The sequence below is a fragment of the Halichoerus grypus genome, chromosome 10 (assembly GCF_964656455.1).
Source record: "Halichoerus grypus chromosome 10, mHalGry1.hap1.1, whole genome shotgun sequence".
Classification (NCBI taxonomy): domain Eukaryota; kingdom Metazoa; phylum Chordata; class Mammalia; order Carnivora; family Phocidae; genus Halichoerus; species Halichoerus grypus.
In genome coordinates this window covers 64469819-64487276 of record NC_135721.1, presented here as the reverse complement: position 1 = coordinate 64487276, position 17458 = coordinate 64469819, and the positions used below count along the sequence as shown (strand labels likewise).

Genomic DNA, 17458 nt, shown 5'->3' with positions numbered 1-17458 from the left:
TGAGATCTCCCTGCCTTTGATCCTGGGAGGCCCCTCCCAGAGCCGACCTCACGCCGGACCGGCCCAAACAGCCCTTCTCATGGACCATGCTCTTGGATTGCTTTTTCTAGAATCAGCCCAGACAGCAGATTCTTAGCTGTTGGTTCTTCTGAACACACAGTTGACTTCTATGACCTCACTCAGGGCACAAGCCTGAATCGCATTGGCTACTGCAAAGATATTCCAAGCTTTGTCATTCAGATGGATTTCTCAGCGGATGGCAGATACATCCAGGTATGTTTCAGCTCTGCTGCGCTCTGAGGCAACCAATAATAATAATAATAATATTACTAATACTAATAGGAATAATGCCAGCCAAAGCAACAACAGTGGTGGCTTACAGTAGTGGAGTGCTTGCTTTGTGCGGGGCTGTGTACTCACTTCCTCTTCACAGGAACCCGGTCAGTACTGTTACTTCCCCCCGACTTTATTAAGGAAAGGGCAGAGGCCTAGAGAATTTAAGAATGTTGAAGAACTAGAATTTTAAAAGTGGAGTTGTCCTTCAGTAAGAAATGCAGGCAGCATAAGCCCTAATCCACTTCTAGCCTCCCCCCACCTCCTCCCCTTCAAAGCTTCCTACCTTCGGGTTCCCCGGGGCCGTACCTGAGCCTGTGTGGCTTCTTATCCGTGGTCAGTTCAGTTCCGCGTCTTCAGTAGTGTGGCCCGTCCACACTTGGGACCTGAACTCTGGGCCTGGAGTGGAGGCTCCTCACTCTCCTGGGGGAACAGACAGTGGGAAGGGATGAAGAGGGGTCCCACCTTTGGGACTTTGAGCTGAAAAGAGAATGATGTCTTATCCAGCACTCTGAACAAATATTAGGCGTTGGTGAGCCGGCCTGGAGTCGGATACCCATTGTGAAATGAGAGGGGACCCATTCATCAGGGGAGTATCTACTGAACGAGGCACCTTGCTAGGCTTTTGGGTGGACAGAGTGGGCCTGCTCCTTGCTCTCCTGGAGCTTGCCCTGTAATGGAGAAGACAAGCGTTCAACAGATAATCACAAAATACACATATAATTACAAATTGTGATTATGTCCTGGGAAGGAAAAGTACAGGGTGCTGTGGGAGCGTTTAACAGGCGCTGAATTTAGATTCACTTCCTCTCCGCACAAGTGATATTTAAGCTGCGGTCTGTGGGCTGTGTAGGAGTTAGCCAGCAGAGAGAGGCGGGAACATTTTTCCGGGCCATCTGTACGAGGGCCCTGAGGTGGGGAAGATCTTGGCGCCTTCCAAGCACGGCAGGAAAACCCAAGGTGGCCAGGCTAGAGGCACCCACAGGGGTAGAAGGGGCTGGAGATTTTCTGGAAAATGGCTATCTCCCCCTAGGATATTCTCAAAGAAGAAAGGGTCAGGCCCTAGATGCTTCAGAAACCACCTACGTCAGTGGCTGTCCATGAGGAAACTTGCCTACCTCTGTACCCAAGCACCTGTGTCTCCCAGAACGCGGATTCCCAAACTTGGAGCGTCAGCCATCCCCTGGAGGCGTTAAAGCACAGATTGCCGGGCCCCACCCTCAGAGTGTCTGGTGTGGGGGACCAAAGAATAGGTATTTCCAGCAACTTTCCAGCTGCTGCTGCTGGTGGTCAGGAGCCACATTTGGGTGACCACTGCCTTAGGACTTGGGAAAAGAGCCAGAAAAGGAGTGGGAAAATGTCCTGCTCCCACGGCTTCTGCTGCCGGCTGGCCACGGGCTTTGCAACCTCAAGCTGAGCTTGGATTTGTTGAAAAGTCCTGGGGAGCCAGAGGCTTGGCCGGTGTGCTGGGAAACAGCACACCGAAAGGGGAGCCCTTTGACCTGGAGAGAAGGTTGAGGGACTTGGTTGCCTTCTGCTTGCAGGTGTCAACGGGAGCCTACAAGCGCCAGGTGCATGAGGTCCCCCTGGGGAAGCAGGTCACCGAAGCCATGGTCATCGAGAAGATCACCTGGGCCTCCTGGACAAGGTGACTGAAGGAAAACAACTTCTTAAGGGGAAGGTCACGAGGGAGCCTCTTGTGCCAGGCTCGGTCTCCAAGTTTGCACGTGGCCAGGATGTGAAGAAGCTCAGAGATGGAGCTGTCTTGTCTTCTTGGCGGGGAGGGAGGGCTTGGAAGGCTTCTTGGTACCAGTTTGGGCCACTGGCTTTGATCCAACCTGGGCTTTTGAAATGCAAAATCCCTCCTTTTGTGTAATCGTCCCAGGGCCCAACCTCACCCAGCAAGTGCAAAGGGAAATGGTCTCCGGGCTCCTGACTCAGCCCCGGTGCAGCGCGGGGAGGCAGGGCCGCTTAGGATGAGGAAGAGGGCCTTGCCAGTTCAAGGGAAGGGTCACCACCAGGCTGTGAGCAGGCGGACAGTCCGAAGGAAGGACCGGAGGGACGAGAGAGAGACTCAAAGATGGGGGTAACTTTTCTTCTGGGGTGCGAGGGACTGGGGCACAGCAGAACAGTAAGAACAAGGGTAAGTGCCCAGAGGGGGAAGGGACAGAAGAGCCACATGATCATAGTGAAGGATGCAAAAAGCCCTCTCTCGCTCTTACCCCCGGGAGAGGGTGCCTTCTCCTACATCTGCTGCTGACACCTCTTCTTGTTCAAACAGCGTTCTGGGGGACGAAGTCATTGGCATCTGGCCACGAAATGCAGACAAGGCTGATGTCAACTGCGCGTGTGTGACCCATGCTGGCCTCAACATTGTCACCGGAGATGACTTCGGGCTAGTGAAGCTCTTTGATTTTCCATGCACAGAAAAATTTGTGAGTCTTCCTCAGAGTAACCTCCGTGCGCTGCCTCCGGGCTCTTTCCTTCTGCAGATCGCAGGAGGTGGGGCCACACTGAGACGGCCATCTAGACTCTAGAACAAGAGCAACCTTGTTCCGGCCCTGTGGAGATTTGGTGACCCCTAACCGTTTCATCTCCCTCTGGAGGGGAGGTCCTGGAAGCCAGGGGAAGGGAGGATGGAAGGTGTACAAATCGTCCACCTTGGGCAAGAATGGACGGGAAAGCCAGTCAGCAAAAGGCTGGCTGAGAGAAATGTCCAGACCCAATGGGAATGGCCGGAGTGAAGATGATTCCGGCAGGGGGAGACTGGAGTCCCGGAAGTGGTCTCTGGTTGCTGGGAGGGCCAGGGTCTCTCAGCTCTCTCTCTTCACTTTTGCTCACAGGCCAAACATAAGCGTTACTTCGGCCACTCAGCTCACGTGACGAACATCCGTTTCTCTCATGACGACAAGTATGTGGTCAGCACTGGAGGAGATGACTGCAGGTAGGACCCTGACTGACCTGGCTCGGATTCCCCGGGGCCTGGATGGTACTCCCTCCCCCCGTCCCCACACCAGGTGTCGCAGGGGTCAGCCCCTCCCAGGGACACGGGGAGGGGCTGACGTCCCAATGAAGACAAGGACTTTTCAAGTATGGTCTTTAGTCTCTGATGACTCCCAACCCCAAACTTGATGGGCCCATGTCCCCACTGGAGCTGTCCTGGGACTGGTGAGAAGGGGAGGGCATGATTGCTACTCTGAGCACTGCTGGGTGGATGGGGGGGCGGGGGGGACCCAAGATGGCTGATTCCAGGCAGCCCGTGGCATCCTTGCCTATAATCAGGTTAAAATGACCTCGATCCGTAGGTCTTTTAACTCCTAACTTCCAGCTGATCACCAGAGTTCTTAAGATGGATGACTAATCCACAACCAAGAGAGGTTTAAAAATAGTAGTAAGCCTCAGTCACCCTGAGAAACAAGGGTGTTCCCCAATTTTGCATGAGGTCAGATGAGAAGTGAAGCCATTAGGCCCAGTGCTAGTTAGTAGCAGGAGAACCTCAACCAGCTATTTGGACGGGGCTGCTTTTGACCTTAACTGCTGCTCAGTGTAAGGCCCAGGGTTCAGTGTGAGGCATGACTGGCCTTCCAGTGATTTGGAAGGACCCCTGCCAGCCTGCTCCAGGGATGACCTCAGCCTCTGCAGCATTTCCAAGGCCCCTTTCTCTTGTCCCTCCAAGGGCATTCCTTCTTTGGATTGTGGACGAACAGGACGAGGTCATTCCTCAACTCTCATTCTCTACCTCTAACATAGTTGAAGGGCTTTATTGCAACATGAATATTGGTTTCATTTCAGCCCAAGCAAAATGCTTGGGGGGTGGGATGAAGAAGAAATAGAGCAATCCAGACCAGCAATCCACTGGTCTGAGAGGTTGTGGAAAAGGCACCTGTAGAGAATGCCAGAAGGATGGTGCAGAAAACGGCCCCCAAAGGTGCTTTCTGATTGCCGGCGGGGGGGGCACAGTCTCAGGTCTGCCGTGCCAACAGCGGCCGGCACTGAGCGCCCTTGAGGTCCTACCGCCAGCCTGTCCCCACTTCAGGGCCCCCCTGAATGCCCCCATTCGGGGCCGCGCCCGCCAGGCTGCCAACAAGCTAGCGATGCCAACAAGTTAGCGAGAGACTAAGTGAACTGGTCACCCCGGTGCAGGAGATCGGAGGTGACTTTTGATGACTCTATAAGGCTTAGAAGTAACCTTTAAACTGCAGGGCCCCTGGGCCTTTGTGGCCATGGGAGCGTACTCGGACCCCTGGTTCTATGTCCAACACTAGCAAAGGCTCTCCTACCCAAGTGGGGCTGATAAAACCTCTTCAGCAGTAACGGGAGAGAGTGTGAAGTCAAGGTGCCAAAGTCCTTCCATTCAGCACACTCAGGCTGGTGAAAGAGCCAGACGAAACAAAAACCAATAGGCCATTTTTAAAAAGCAGATCTTTAATTGGTGGCAAGATCCCTGGTTCGTCTTTAGAGGTTGAAATCACAACGTCCAGTGCATCCCGAGCTTGACTCTGGAGCACTTGGTAAGATTGCTTTTGGTCACTTGACAAAATGATGATGTCCAGCCACGCAAGATCAATGTCTGGTCTGCTTTTTCAGTGTGTTTGTGTGGCGATGTCTGTAAATGCCAGAAACCTCTTTCTCGCTGCTGCTGCCCGCCCCCCAGCCACCGCGGAGGCACGCCGGGGCCGCTCTGTGCCCACAGCGCTGCAGGCCACACGAGCGCCACGTGCCAGCGAAGCGGGGTGACCGCCCCATCCTCTGCGGAACTGTGCTGCCCGGAAGGTCAGTTCTCACATGGGAGGAGTGCTTGCCTCTGTTCGTGACACGACACAAAAAATCCTCTCTAACCATGTAGCCCACCGACAGAATTTAAAGCCTCAGTTACCCTAACCAATATGTAGCTTTTAATTTGCATCAGAACTTTTACAAAGGATGTTTTGCTATTCTGTTTCTATATACTTTAAAAATGTTCATTTTTACCAATGAGTTGAACAAGACCGCTTCAGTTAGATGCACCTAAGCATTAGAACTACCGATAGCCTCAGTTCTCCACATTTAGCTTTCAAAACCAAATGAGCCATGTATAAACAAGTTGAGAAACTTAATTTTTTAACGTTTCATTTGCAGAGTTTTATATCCATTAAGTGCCTTTGAAAGTTTCCAGTTGTGTGGGCTGTCTCACCTCCCACAGATATTCTCCTTTCTACATATGGTGCTAAAACTTCAAAACTGAGGAGGGCTACAGGACCCTTAACAGATTCCTGGTCTGTCACCCATGTCATGTTTATGACATGTGTTTATGTGTTTATGTCCCGGCTTCCTAAATGCAAGATATCGGTTACCTGCTTGGGAAATAGTGGCAGGTGAGCAGCAAAGAAACTGAAATTCAGGAGGGAGGGGGTAGAAATGGGTTTTCACAGTTCAGTGCCAAACCTACAAAATCCAAATAGAAGTAAAATAAACCACTACTACAAAATAGAAGGGGGGGGTGGGGGAAAAAAGCTCAAGTGGGTCTAGGAGGATGAACCCTTAATCCTAAAATGGTAATAAATGAGGTGACCCAAGGCTGCATTGGGTCTTCCCCCCGCCCCCCCAGAGTGGGGCTGACTTGACCCCATGGATTTGTTCAGGTGAGCTATATAGGTCAAGTCCAGATAAAAAGAAAAAAACAAAAAAAACCCCTGCTGAACAAATTCCTAAGCCCAAGCAATATTTGATAAGATTATAAAACAAAATAAGCTAGCTTAAGAGTTCCTCAGAGCTGGCTGGATGACAGAAAATGTGACCTGGACAATATTAATCAGAAGATAGCCCTACCCCGCCTCAATCATACTTTACATGTGGCTCACCGCTGACCCCAGGAGGGGCGGCCCACACACGCCTCGAGGAAGGCCAGTGAGGGACTGGGGACTCTGAGCACACAGACGCCAATTAGTCCTTCCCGTCAGTGAAGCAAAATTCTGGGGCTTGAGTTCCTGGCTATTGGCAGTTGTCAGTTTAGAGAAAGGTGAAATGAAGCATTTTCAGTTAAACAGACTAATATTTACCCCAGAAGTGCTTCTGCATTCTAAGTGGATTAGATCACTCATGAAGCTATTTTTATATGCCCAGTTATGAATGCCTTACGTTAATCCCGATAGGCTGTTGGGTCCCCCGTTTGAGCCCCTGTGCAGTCCTAACTCTGTTTTCTGTAACCCTGTGACGCTGAGTGATAACCATGTCTGCCTCTACTGTACACCTGACCTTTCATAATAATCAAGACCTTGCATTGAAATAACCATGTGGAAGAATAAATTGATCAATGAGGATATATACAAACTATATTTACAGAGCAATAGAGTGTGTGTCAAGAAACTTCTTAAATCTTATTTGTAAACATTTATATGGTATGAGTTTATGTATGTTCATAAATCCTGCACTGTGTTCTATCTGTTAAAATATTGGTGCATGAATTTATTTTCAGTTAGCAAAGTATAAGAAATACATCATTTGAAAACATTTTGGTATGTGTGTGTCAAATAAATTGCATCATGTAAACACAGCTGCCCCACGCGCTGGCAAGGCTTTCCGAGCGGACCAGCCCCCACGCCCCAGGAGCAAAGGCTATTGTGTGTGTGTGTACTCTGAACGGTGGCTGCCGTTTCAGGGAACCAAAATACCAAACATCCTTTAAGTCTAGAAGCTTTATTGATACTTTGCTTTTACAGTTCACAATGCATTCCACAGATTCAGGACAGCTTAAACCACAAATGTATAAATCTTCATTTTATAATTTTTTTGCATCACAAGGTTTGATATTTGCAAACAACATTTTTGGAAGCATTAGATTCAGTCCAGAGATTCCGAGTTTATAACAAAATGAACTACAGGAAGTCTGTGCAGTGAAGTTTACTATGTGCATGGCATCGCTTCACGTTGAAAACAGATGGTAGTGCTCCTGGAAATGGATTTTCTTTTTCTAAGTTTATGTGCTTTGGAACTATACACGTATAACCAATGACTCTCTGAAATATCAAGCACTGTGGGATAGCCGGAAGGTAAAGGTCTAAGCTTTGTGAAACACTATATATAGATATATATATCATCTATATTTACTTATATTGGCAATTAATATAACAGTAAAATTCACAATACACCTAGAACATACCAGAATGGCAAGCTTTTTCACTCTTGCTTTAGTGGTATGATCTCGTCTAAACATTTCATTTCAGAAAATCTGCATCAATCCACACAGACCATACACAGTGCACAAACTGTGGAAAGGATTTTTTTCAGCTCCACTTTCTCTGCGATTCCCCCAAAAAAAAAAACACAACAGCAAGACTACCTGCCACAAGTGTAATATACAGCTTCCTCAGATCTTTTTTTTCTTCACCAGTGCCTCGTACAGGAAACACAAATATGATTACGGTTTAAATCCATACATAGCAGCTTACAATACTTTACTTAAGATGATGAACACATGGCAGTCAAGACAGGTAATTTTTCCTCAGACACCGCAATGCTAAAAATAAAGGTCTGTGAAGCTGCAATGTCAAGGTTTCCTCCTTCCCTGACCCTCCCCCGTGTAATCAAATGAATATCCCCTTTAAAGATAAACTCCTATTTGTTGATTTCTGGCTTTTTCATTCAGCTTTGCGCTTCAATCCAGGGATTTTCGCTTGGATTCTACAAATGAAAAGGTTGGAAAAAAAAAAAAGGTCAATGGAAATATTTTTCAATTTTAAGTATTTAAAAATGCTATCCTTCAAGAACTACTTGTGTAAGTGCTCAGCTTCTACAGGACATGAAATCCTAAGGCTGTCAAACTGTAAGCTGTAATTTTGCCACCTTACCTCCTGAATTAGACTTAAAGCCTTAAATACAACACAGAGCAAACACAGGAATCAATGATCCAAATGGAGAGAAAAATCTTTTGGCAATTCAGTCGTACTTTTTAGGTATGATTAAGATATGCTACTGATTAGGCCTATACGATGAAAATACTACACTTTGTTCTCCAAGTCCAGCACACCTTATCCTTAGTGGGAAAAAAAAGTTGCAGATTTTAAATACTTACTTAGCCATAGCATCTTTAACATTCTTATTTGCAAGTCCTAGATAATGATCTATCTGCGCCTGAAAGAGATATAAAGGAGTTACTAGAAAATTAACATTCCTGAAGAATCTTAGTAACCGTTACTATATTCCAGCAAATTAAAGGCTTTAATAAAGGCTTAAGAAACCATATTTTTCATTTTTATAAGGCTTTGGAAACCAGCACCGATTTGTTTTTTACGTAATACAGTGGGGCTTGTATTCTGAAATCTACAGTTAAGAAATTACCTGATGCCGTTCATAAATAACAGGAACGCTGAAGAGTGAAATCAGAGCTGAAAAAGCAAATACACAACCTCTAAAATAGACTGGTATGATTTAGGGAACAAACACTGAAAAGTCATCTAACTGGTAAACTCGTCAGTCAGGCAGTGTTCCTAATGAATGAATAAATACCCAAGGTTCTGGAGGCACCTGCTGGTGGAGAGCCACTCAAGAGGAATGAATGAATGAAGCAAGGGATCCTGCAGGAACCATTCCTAGCTTAAAATCACATCCCACAGGCCTCATAAAATACAGGTATCCCATGTTAGTCTGATTTATGACTGTACCATCAGGTGAGGCCAGCCCCCATCTGGTTTATCACTGTTAACTGGAGCATTCTTTAGGAATTAAAGTAGCAATTCAATATACAATATCAGTATCAGCAATTTATTTAAAGAGCTCACAACCTCAAACGTCTTCCCTAAAATATAAGGATTTTCTCCACTAAAATGTCTCTAAACTCCTGCACATAATCTCTTATTGTGCAGTTTCTCATTCAAATCGTTTTGTAGACTTACCCAAAATCAGTAGTGTCAGACCATTGAACAAGGCACCAACATAGGTAAATACCCACATCAACACTGCAAACTGTAAGAAAATAACATTAGCCTATTAAAAACAATTCACACAAAGTTGAAGCTTTCAAATAGAAGCATCCCATCTAAATGCCAACCTACCAGAGGCATAATCGTTGGAGACTTGGTAAAGTAATAGGATATTTTACCTGTAAGTCACCAGTCTCAATTTGAAATTTCAGAATCCTAATTAAGATCGATTTGATTCATTTTCTCTGGACTATACTAGGCCAAGCAGTTGACTGTTTTCTCTGAGACCAGAGAACATGCCAAAGGTAGACCTTACCGCTTCAGCTCTGATACAGCATTTAGCTTTTAAATGGGAAGCCTGAAAAGGTATGCGAATTCGCTATTAAACCTGATTTTAAAGCACTAACAAGTATTTCAAGATCGACATGAGCTGAATAATTCAGACATTAAAATCTCAGCTGAATAAGCAACAACGAGGCAAGGAATATTTATGATCAGAGGGAAGGGGTTTCAGGTACCAAAAATACCACCTGTAATATTTTATTAAGGATCAGAGGCATTGTCTGCACAGTGATATATGTTTTAATAGTTAACCCTGGAAATGAGGATGCCTCAATCTCATATACTCGTTAATAAAACTGACCATTAATATTCTTTTAGCCACTGCCTTCTGTATTTAACAAACACCAATATAGTTCTTACTATATTAGTGCCAGGCACTGCTTTAAATGCTTTACAAACATGAACTCATTTATTCCTCTTAACAACTTGGGGAGGTAGGAATATTACCACAGCAGACGGAGACAACTCCAGGACAGACAGGTTGAATACCCTGCCTCGGGTCAGCTTTCACTGTCCCCTCGAAGGGCGGGGAACTGCGGGGGAACTAACCAAACTTTCCTACTTTAGAGGTCAGGCTCTTAAAATCTAGTTTGGTTTTTGTTTTCTGTTTTGTTTTTTAAATCATCCAACAAAGCAGCTAGGGAAAGGCTGTTCTAAAAAGGGATTTCATTTTGAGAAGTCCTTTATTTCCTCTGCATACCTTATTCATGAAGGGTTGGACAAGAAGTTTTCAGAGTTTTCTTCCAGTTCTAAAATTTGGTTGACCTCATATAGTACAGACTCGATGACATGTTCGAAGCAGTTCTTGGAAGACTTAAAGTCAGTCTGGATTTTATTATTCTTAATCAGTAATTCCTTCGCTTTCTATTAAAGGCCTTCATGTGTCTTGCATTAGCTCTGCCCTGATTAGTAGGTAACACAATACAATGGCACCGTCTACACTGATTAGTCAGGTACATACAACATGGTATGAATGAAAAGGAGCGTGGAGTGGAGTCAGCACCTCCATCCCCTAAAGCAGGGATCAGCAAACCTTTCCTATCAAGACAGTAAGATAATAACCATGTCTGGTTTTACGGGTCTCTCACATATCCTTTGAATGTTATCTCTGAAAATTTTTTGAATATTATCCTTAAAAAAATTTAAAAACCATTCTTAGCTCCCAGGCTATACGAAACCAGGCCATGACCAGGCGCAGTAGTTTGCAGACCCTTGAACTAAAGCATATATTCCTCCATATAGTCATTCATTCAACAAAATCTGATTGTCTACTATGAGCTGAGTACCAAGCAGTAATTAAGATGCTCAACTCTAATAAGCACATTTACTGCAGGTTAGGAACACACAATGGATTCCTCCACCAACTGTCAGTTCTACAAATAGCAACCTCTGGTTACCCCTACAACTGAATTTAATGTTCAAGTGACCAAATGTCAAGCATTCCTAACACCTGCCAGTTGAAAATCAAAAATTAAATACTGCCCTGGTCTCAGCAACTGCTATGGTAGAAAGGTTTGAAGCATGACTCCAGTTAGCAAGCCTTTTCCTTCTCACAGAGTTTTACAGACTCCTATTGCAGAAGCTAATTATAACTTCTGGTGCTTAAGCAAGTCTGCTATAGAACATTTTCATGTTTTCATCCATCACCATCCACAAGTCTAAAGGGAAAAGCGTCAACCTTCTACATTTTAGAAGAAATTGCTTTAGCAATAAGGATACCTTTGTCCTGACAGAATTCAGATACTAACACATACAAGCTAAAAAGAAGTCCTAATTTGGTCATGAAGTCACCCACAAGGCCGTACTCCAAACCCACAAGGAGAGAAGCCCAAGACTTCACACCTAGCTCATCTAAGGGACTCAAATGTCACTGGACTTGCCTCTTGGGGGACACTCTGCCTAAAAGCTACACTACCCAAAGGCAAAGAAAGGAACAGAGGAAAGACTAAATGTCTGTGGGACCAGGCAGGCACCTTAAATTCATGAAGGAGCCTGACTAAGGACTGAGGCAAACAGACATACGTATTCTCCCTCTCACGGAGGCATGTACGACCCAGCTCCACAGACTGTTGCCATGCAAGTATTCCAGGCCAATGTTGCCAAAATTTCCCATTTTAAGAGAGAAACCAGAAATTCACATTTTTATGTGTTATCATAGAACTTTTAAATACTGCAATCTGGAGAAAATTTAACACTTTAAGGATTAACAAAAATGCTAGGTAAGGTTTTCCAGAGAATACAGCATGAGAGGAGAAAGGAATGGTAGTTAACGACATGCATCTAGCAATTGCACAATTACTGGAACCATTATATAATAAAAGCAACATATTTTTTTTTGCAAATAATATTAGGTCAGTGAATCTCATCACAATGCCAGAAGTACTATTACTATCCCTATAGAAGAGCAAACCAAGACAAAGAACAATTAAGCAAGTTGCCAGACCAGAGGTCACAGTGATCTCAGGTTTATCTGACTCCAGAATCAATCTGCTCTGCTGTACGGTAAAATCACCTACGGACTAACTAACCATTATTAGTGGGAATTCGCCAGGAATGTGCATGCTATCATTAAGAGGCAAAGAATAAACACTTCAAAGAAACAAAACAAGCAACTTGCATTTTGAACCTACAACCTCTATGCTACATGGCAACTATTCTGTGACATTATAGCCAATGCATATACTCACACGGAAATCAGAGATCATCTCTCTTTGGACAATAACGAGAGAGGAGGAAAAAGGACCAAAGTACAAGGAAGGTCTAATAAATACTTAAAGTGAGCAAGGGCCATGTCTTGTTGGCCTTTTGTCCCAGGGGAACAGGGAATTAAACTTTAACTGTGTATTAAACACCTAATTAAAAAGCTCTGCAGATTTTTATTAGATGATGTCTCAACAACCGGGGGCAACATTTTAAGGAAAATGGAGGAAGGGTGCATAACAATTTCAGACATTACTCTGGCAATTCTGACATTTTCAAACATTTCCTGCATTTTTAAAGAAAATTCTTTGCCCTTTTTGAAATCTTCAGCCTCATTCATTAGTATCGCTTTGATTGCCTACATTTTCCCTAGCCCATTTCCCTTCTAATTTTTTTGTGAGCCAGAGAAAGCAGGAACTGTCAAAATGTGTATGTTAATAACCACATAAGAGCCCAGGGGCTAGATTTTAATGTTCTTCTGGGTCAGCTATTTCTGGAGTTCAGACCTTTTAGGTTCACTTTCAGATTTAAGATTGTATTCTGGAGCATTAGGATTGCCTGATGTGCAGGCAACTATCACTGGCAATTCTCTTATAATTTTAACATGTATTTTCACTGAAAGTCACAGAACTACACTCATACAGAATCTGGTCTTTATCACCCAAAGCTGTATTACAGAAAAATAAGAACCTCTGCCTAAAACACCTGGTCTTGGTATCTGATAAAATTATTAGATTTTTTTTTTTCCTTGAGATTTGAGGTTTCAAAAGGCAGGATCCCTCTAATCAAACTTGGAGCCTTATTCAAGAAGCTCCAAACCTGAGCCCAGCAGGGACTGTCCCATGCCTATTACAGTGCGGGTGGTGGTGAGTGGGAGGTGGGAGCGGGGGAAAAAACCATAGGCTGGGGTTTATAGCTTAATGCCACAACTTTTAAAAAAGTGATTCTCCCAGCAGTATCCCCAGAAAAGTTAAATCACAATTTTAGGAGAAGGGCCCCCCATTCCTTCTCCTTCACCCTTCACACTTATCAGGTGGTTCCAGTGTACAGCCAAGACGGAGAACCACTGTCTTAAAATAAATGAACCCTATCAAAGATCCCTTACACAGAAGACCAATCACAGAAACAGAATTAAACCTTAACTCGGGGTCTAAATATACTCAACTACCGTATACTAGTTTTCTGGTACTCATGGGTATTATTTAAGACAAGGTTAACAGATATCACTGGATTAAATAACATTATCCTGCCTCTTTCGGACTTCTCAGAGACTAATAAAGTACACCAGACTCCCAAGAAAAGGCTATATACATGGCTTTTGCAACTTAATTTTACTAGAGGACATTCCTCTTTCCTTTCCTTTCCTTCATTCTCCTCCCCCCACCTGATGTCTGGCACTCAGTAGAACAAACCCACTTTAAGAAATAGAACCTTTAAAACAAATCCTGAGGACTGGACAAAACATTTGGCTGCAGTGAAATTTTATATTAATATTTGAAATAAGTTCTACTGAATGGAATTAGAAATCTTTTGTCATAGATTTTGCCCATAATGTTTGACTAAAATTAATCCTTTGGGAAATGTATCATTGCTCCATCTGTGGACACTTGCAATCTTTTCTAGGACTTAGAAGCTTGTACTTAATTGCAAAGGAGCAAAACAAATGGAACTTTTACACAAGAATTTAAAAGGAGAAATCTGTAAAACATGTCTTATTTGTCCAAGTCAACCACCAAAAGGAGACTTAGGCCAGACACAGTGATAACCAGCATGTCACATCAGGTCTTTTTCAGCAGGCCTGATGCCTCAGGACCCTTGGAGTTTGTTTGTTTGTTTGTTTGTTTGTTTTAAATCACATTTGATTATGTGATTTTTTTTAAATCACTATAAAAAAAAAGGAATAAGCAAGAAGAAAAAGTTTCACATGCTAAGAATAGTGGCTCTAAAATTTTCACTTTCTGAGGAAGAAGGTTTCTAATAGAAGTAGTGGTAACTATGACCCAGAATCTAGAAATGTAGATTATATAAATGTGAGGGCACCAAATTTATAAAGATAGCAAGTTATAGAGAAACATCTTTCAATGAAAATTTTTGTTTAAAAGCTATTATTTTAAATACGCCACAGAGCTTGATACCATGTGTATTTTCTACATTTAAAAACTTATGAGACTCCACTGCATTTTCTTGAATTTAGGGTGGTGTCCATTTTCCTAATGATGAATCATACAAAATCAAAGTAATTCATCTGGAAACTGGAGACACCAGGGCTATTTATTAGCAAACTTTCAAGAGATTGAGACTCTAAATATAAGGAAATAAATCAGTCTAATAGGGCAAATCGTTTCTTCTTTACATTGAAAAAGTAAGAAAAGAATGAACTGAAAAAAACCTTTTTTTGCTGCTTTAGGGAGAGAGAATCTATCATTCTACTGGCTGTTACGGCTAAAAGGCAAAAAGTAATAGAGTCAGAAGGAATCATTATCTTTAAAAAAACAAAAACAAAAACAAAACCACTCTGTATATACAAAAACTGTGGGGGAATAAGAGTGGTAAATGCTTAAGGAACTATCTATAGAAAGGGAATACTAAGTCATTTTTATAAAGAGTCAAGAGCGTTAAGATTTTTGTTAGCTTTTGTCAATGAGACATTTTAAGCAAGTACCGTGTTTCTATAATACCCTTACTCAGTGGAAACAAACAGATGGAATTTGTACTACTCAGACACAATGACACTAAGATTTAATTTTAATTAAAGGGGGTCAATTTTTTATTTGAATTAATTTTAAAGAGGGTCAAAAGGTAAAAAGAAAAAGTTTATTGACTTTGGAGGTACCCCAGGACGGGAAACAAAAAAGAAAGAAAAAAGAAAAGGTTGAACTAAAAGTCTCCCAAGCAACAGGACCACCAGGTTTATCAAGGAAGACTCTTTGTGTATATTATCAGAACGTGCAACTGAATTACCAAATGCTTCATACCATCACCACTGCACAGGGAGAAAAAGACACAGCCTGCCTTATTCTTTTGCTTCAACAGATTTTGAGACCTAAATGCAAAGTTCATTCTATGTGTTAATATGTTGAAGTACCTGTTCCTTATTCGGAGCCCTGAATGAATCACCATGTGTGCAAGTCACCAAGCAGCTTTCCTTGAGCTCTGGGTTTGCCAAAAAACACTACTCAAGAAAACCATTCAAATAAATTTTCTTTTCAAAAGTACTGCTAATCCATAAGTAGTAAAGTAGTAAAATGTAATTCTAATGCAAGTCAATATTAAGAAATATTAAGAAAAAAGAATTTTTTAAAAAAATAAGAAAATTTCATAAAAATAAAGTGTTTCAGGAAGTAAATCTGCCTCATTATGTGCCACATCTGTTAACCAAAGGTCACATATATAAAAGCCACTCAAGGCAAAAATGTATCAAGTTCAGTTTTTCTCATTTATGCTAGTTTCATCATGAATAAAATACCTGCTTAAAAAAAAAAACCTGAGCATCTACGGTAATTTTCAAAAGAAATTAAAAATTAAGATTTAACAGCAAAATGAAATTCTTCATCTTAGAGAAGTAATTTATTCATAAAATGTCCTCATCTTTTTTTCAAGTATCTGTGCAAAACAGACTTAAAAGGTGTTTATAATATTTAATCAGGCCTTCTCTAACATTTTCATGCTCCTCTAGCTTTTGCCAAGTATTTCCACACATAACTGTGTACACATAGGACTGTATATAGAGGATGATAAAATCTGCAAGAACAAAGAAGTTTTGACTATAGACATGTGGAGACTTTAAACTAAAACCTGTAAAAACTGGAACATAACAAATCATTTGTTATTATCTTTTTTTTTTTTTCAAATGTTATTTTTTTTTAAGATTTTATTTATTTATTTGACAGAGTGAGACACAGCAAGAGAGGGAATACAAGCAGGGGGAGTGGGAGAGGGAGAAGCAGGCCTCCTGCAGAGCAGGGAGCCCGATGCGGGGCTCGATCCCAGGACTCTGGGATCATGACCTGAGCCAAAGGCAGACACTTAACAACTGAGCCACCCAGGCGCCCTGTTATTATCTTCTGATATTAAATTCTGGGTATATCAAAAATGAGAAGCAAATAAACTTACCTTCAGAGAATCAACTAAATCATCAACTAAAAAGAGGCGTCTGAGTTCTTTTATCGTGCAGTTCACATGACCAAGAGCAGAGTTACTGTATTTCTGAACCAACTCCTCAGATATAGCGACTTCAGATTCTAAGTATGCCCTGGAAAACAAAACACATCCTAACGGTCACTGATCAGTGATTCTCCCTGGATGTCTGTCAATCAGCAAGCATGTATCTGTAAAAGAAGACATTAATAAAATATTTTACTATAAAAACCTACTGTTTCCAAATTAAGCACAATGTAAAAATTCACCCATCAATGCGTATTTCATTGACATGCACAGGGTCAGCTGATGAGCACAGAAAAAATCATTTGCTTTGAAGTTAGACTGAGCTGGGCTTGAATCTTAAGCTCTGCCACTTACTTGTCTGTTAACTTTGCAAAGTTACTATCATGAGGATTCAAGGAGTAGAGTGCTTACTACAAGCGGGCACAAAGAAGCACTCGATAAATGGAAGTTATTATTATGGATTTGGTTTTTTCTCTTCACGCTGACATTAGGCTGTCTCATTAGATCTTCCTAACAAAGATCCTATTCGTTCCCAAATCCTACACTCTCTCAGCCTAAGTTTTAGGGAAAACTGCCCAATATGTAGGGGCCCACATTGTGAAATGGCTGCCAAAAGTATGGTGCTAATGCTAGTAAAACGTAATAGTTACTGTCCATGTGGCTGCCCTAATCTATACTAAGATGGCTGGAATCGTTCTATTTAAGAAAACAACTGTAATGAAGAAGAAAAGTCATGTGCAGGAATGCAAGGAACTATTTCATTAGTTACTGTTTCAAAGAAGCCATTTTATCTTGGTAGAGAAGAACCAACTCAGAAATACTAAGCATTCTTTTCTATCGTTGGAAGTAGCTCCTTATAACCCAGTCTCTCTTCATCACTCTCCGATGTTGGTGGACACTAGTTACTCATACTGGAAAGAACAGTCCTCTCATAACTCCCTGTCCCATAGTTTACTTCTGTAATATGTCCCAAATATGTCTCATTTTTATTCACTATGCTCTCTAAGTGTTCATTATTTAAA

The 17458-nt window shown here is 42.5% G+C and overlaps 2 protein-coding genes across 6 annotated transcripts in view; one reads left to right on the top strand and one right to left on the bottom strand.

Moving 5' to 3' along the window:
• EML6 (EMAP like 6) overlaps positions 1-6822 on the top strand; it is a 260832-nt gene extending 254010 nt beyond the window's left edge. Inside the window, exons 37-41 of one of the 2 annotated variants that reach the window (XM_078056549.1) lie at positions 111-273; positions 1878-1981; positions 2615-2768; positions 3177-3277; positions 4921-6822. In XM_078056549.1, the coding sequence (XP_077912675.1) occupies positions 111-273; positions 1878-1981; positions 2615-2768; positions 3177-3277; positions 4921-4945 (547 nt within the window). In that variant the 3' untranslated portion in view covers positions 4946-6822. Of the gene's footprint in view, positions 1-110; positions 274-1877; positions 1982-2614; positions 2769-3176; positions 3278-4920 lie in introns of those variants that run through there. The other variant, XR_013441823.1, reaches the window with a different exon arrangement.
• Positions 6823-6992: 170 nt separating this feature from the next.
• Positions 6993-17458, bottom strand: part of RTN4 (reticulon 4) — a 69448-nt gene continuing 58982 nt past the window's right edge. For all 4 annotated transcript variants that reach the window (XM_078056551.1, XM_078056552.1, XM_078056553.1 and 1 more), the window contains 5 exons: positions 16386-16524; positions 9204-9273; positions 8650-8696; positions 8384-8442; positions 6993-7992 (listed from right to left, as the gene is read on the bottom strand). In XM_078056551.1, coding sequence (XP_077912677.1) covers positions 7950-7992; positions 8384-8442; positions 8650-8696; positions 9204-9273; positions 16386-16524 — 358 coding nt within the window. In that variant the 3' untranslated portion in view covers positions 6993-7949. The remainder of the gene's footprint in view (positions 7993-8383; positions 8443-8649; positions 8697-9203; positions 9274-16385; positions 16525-17458) is intronic.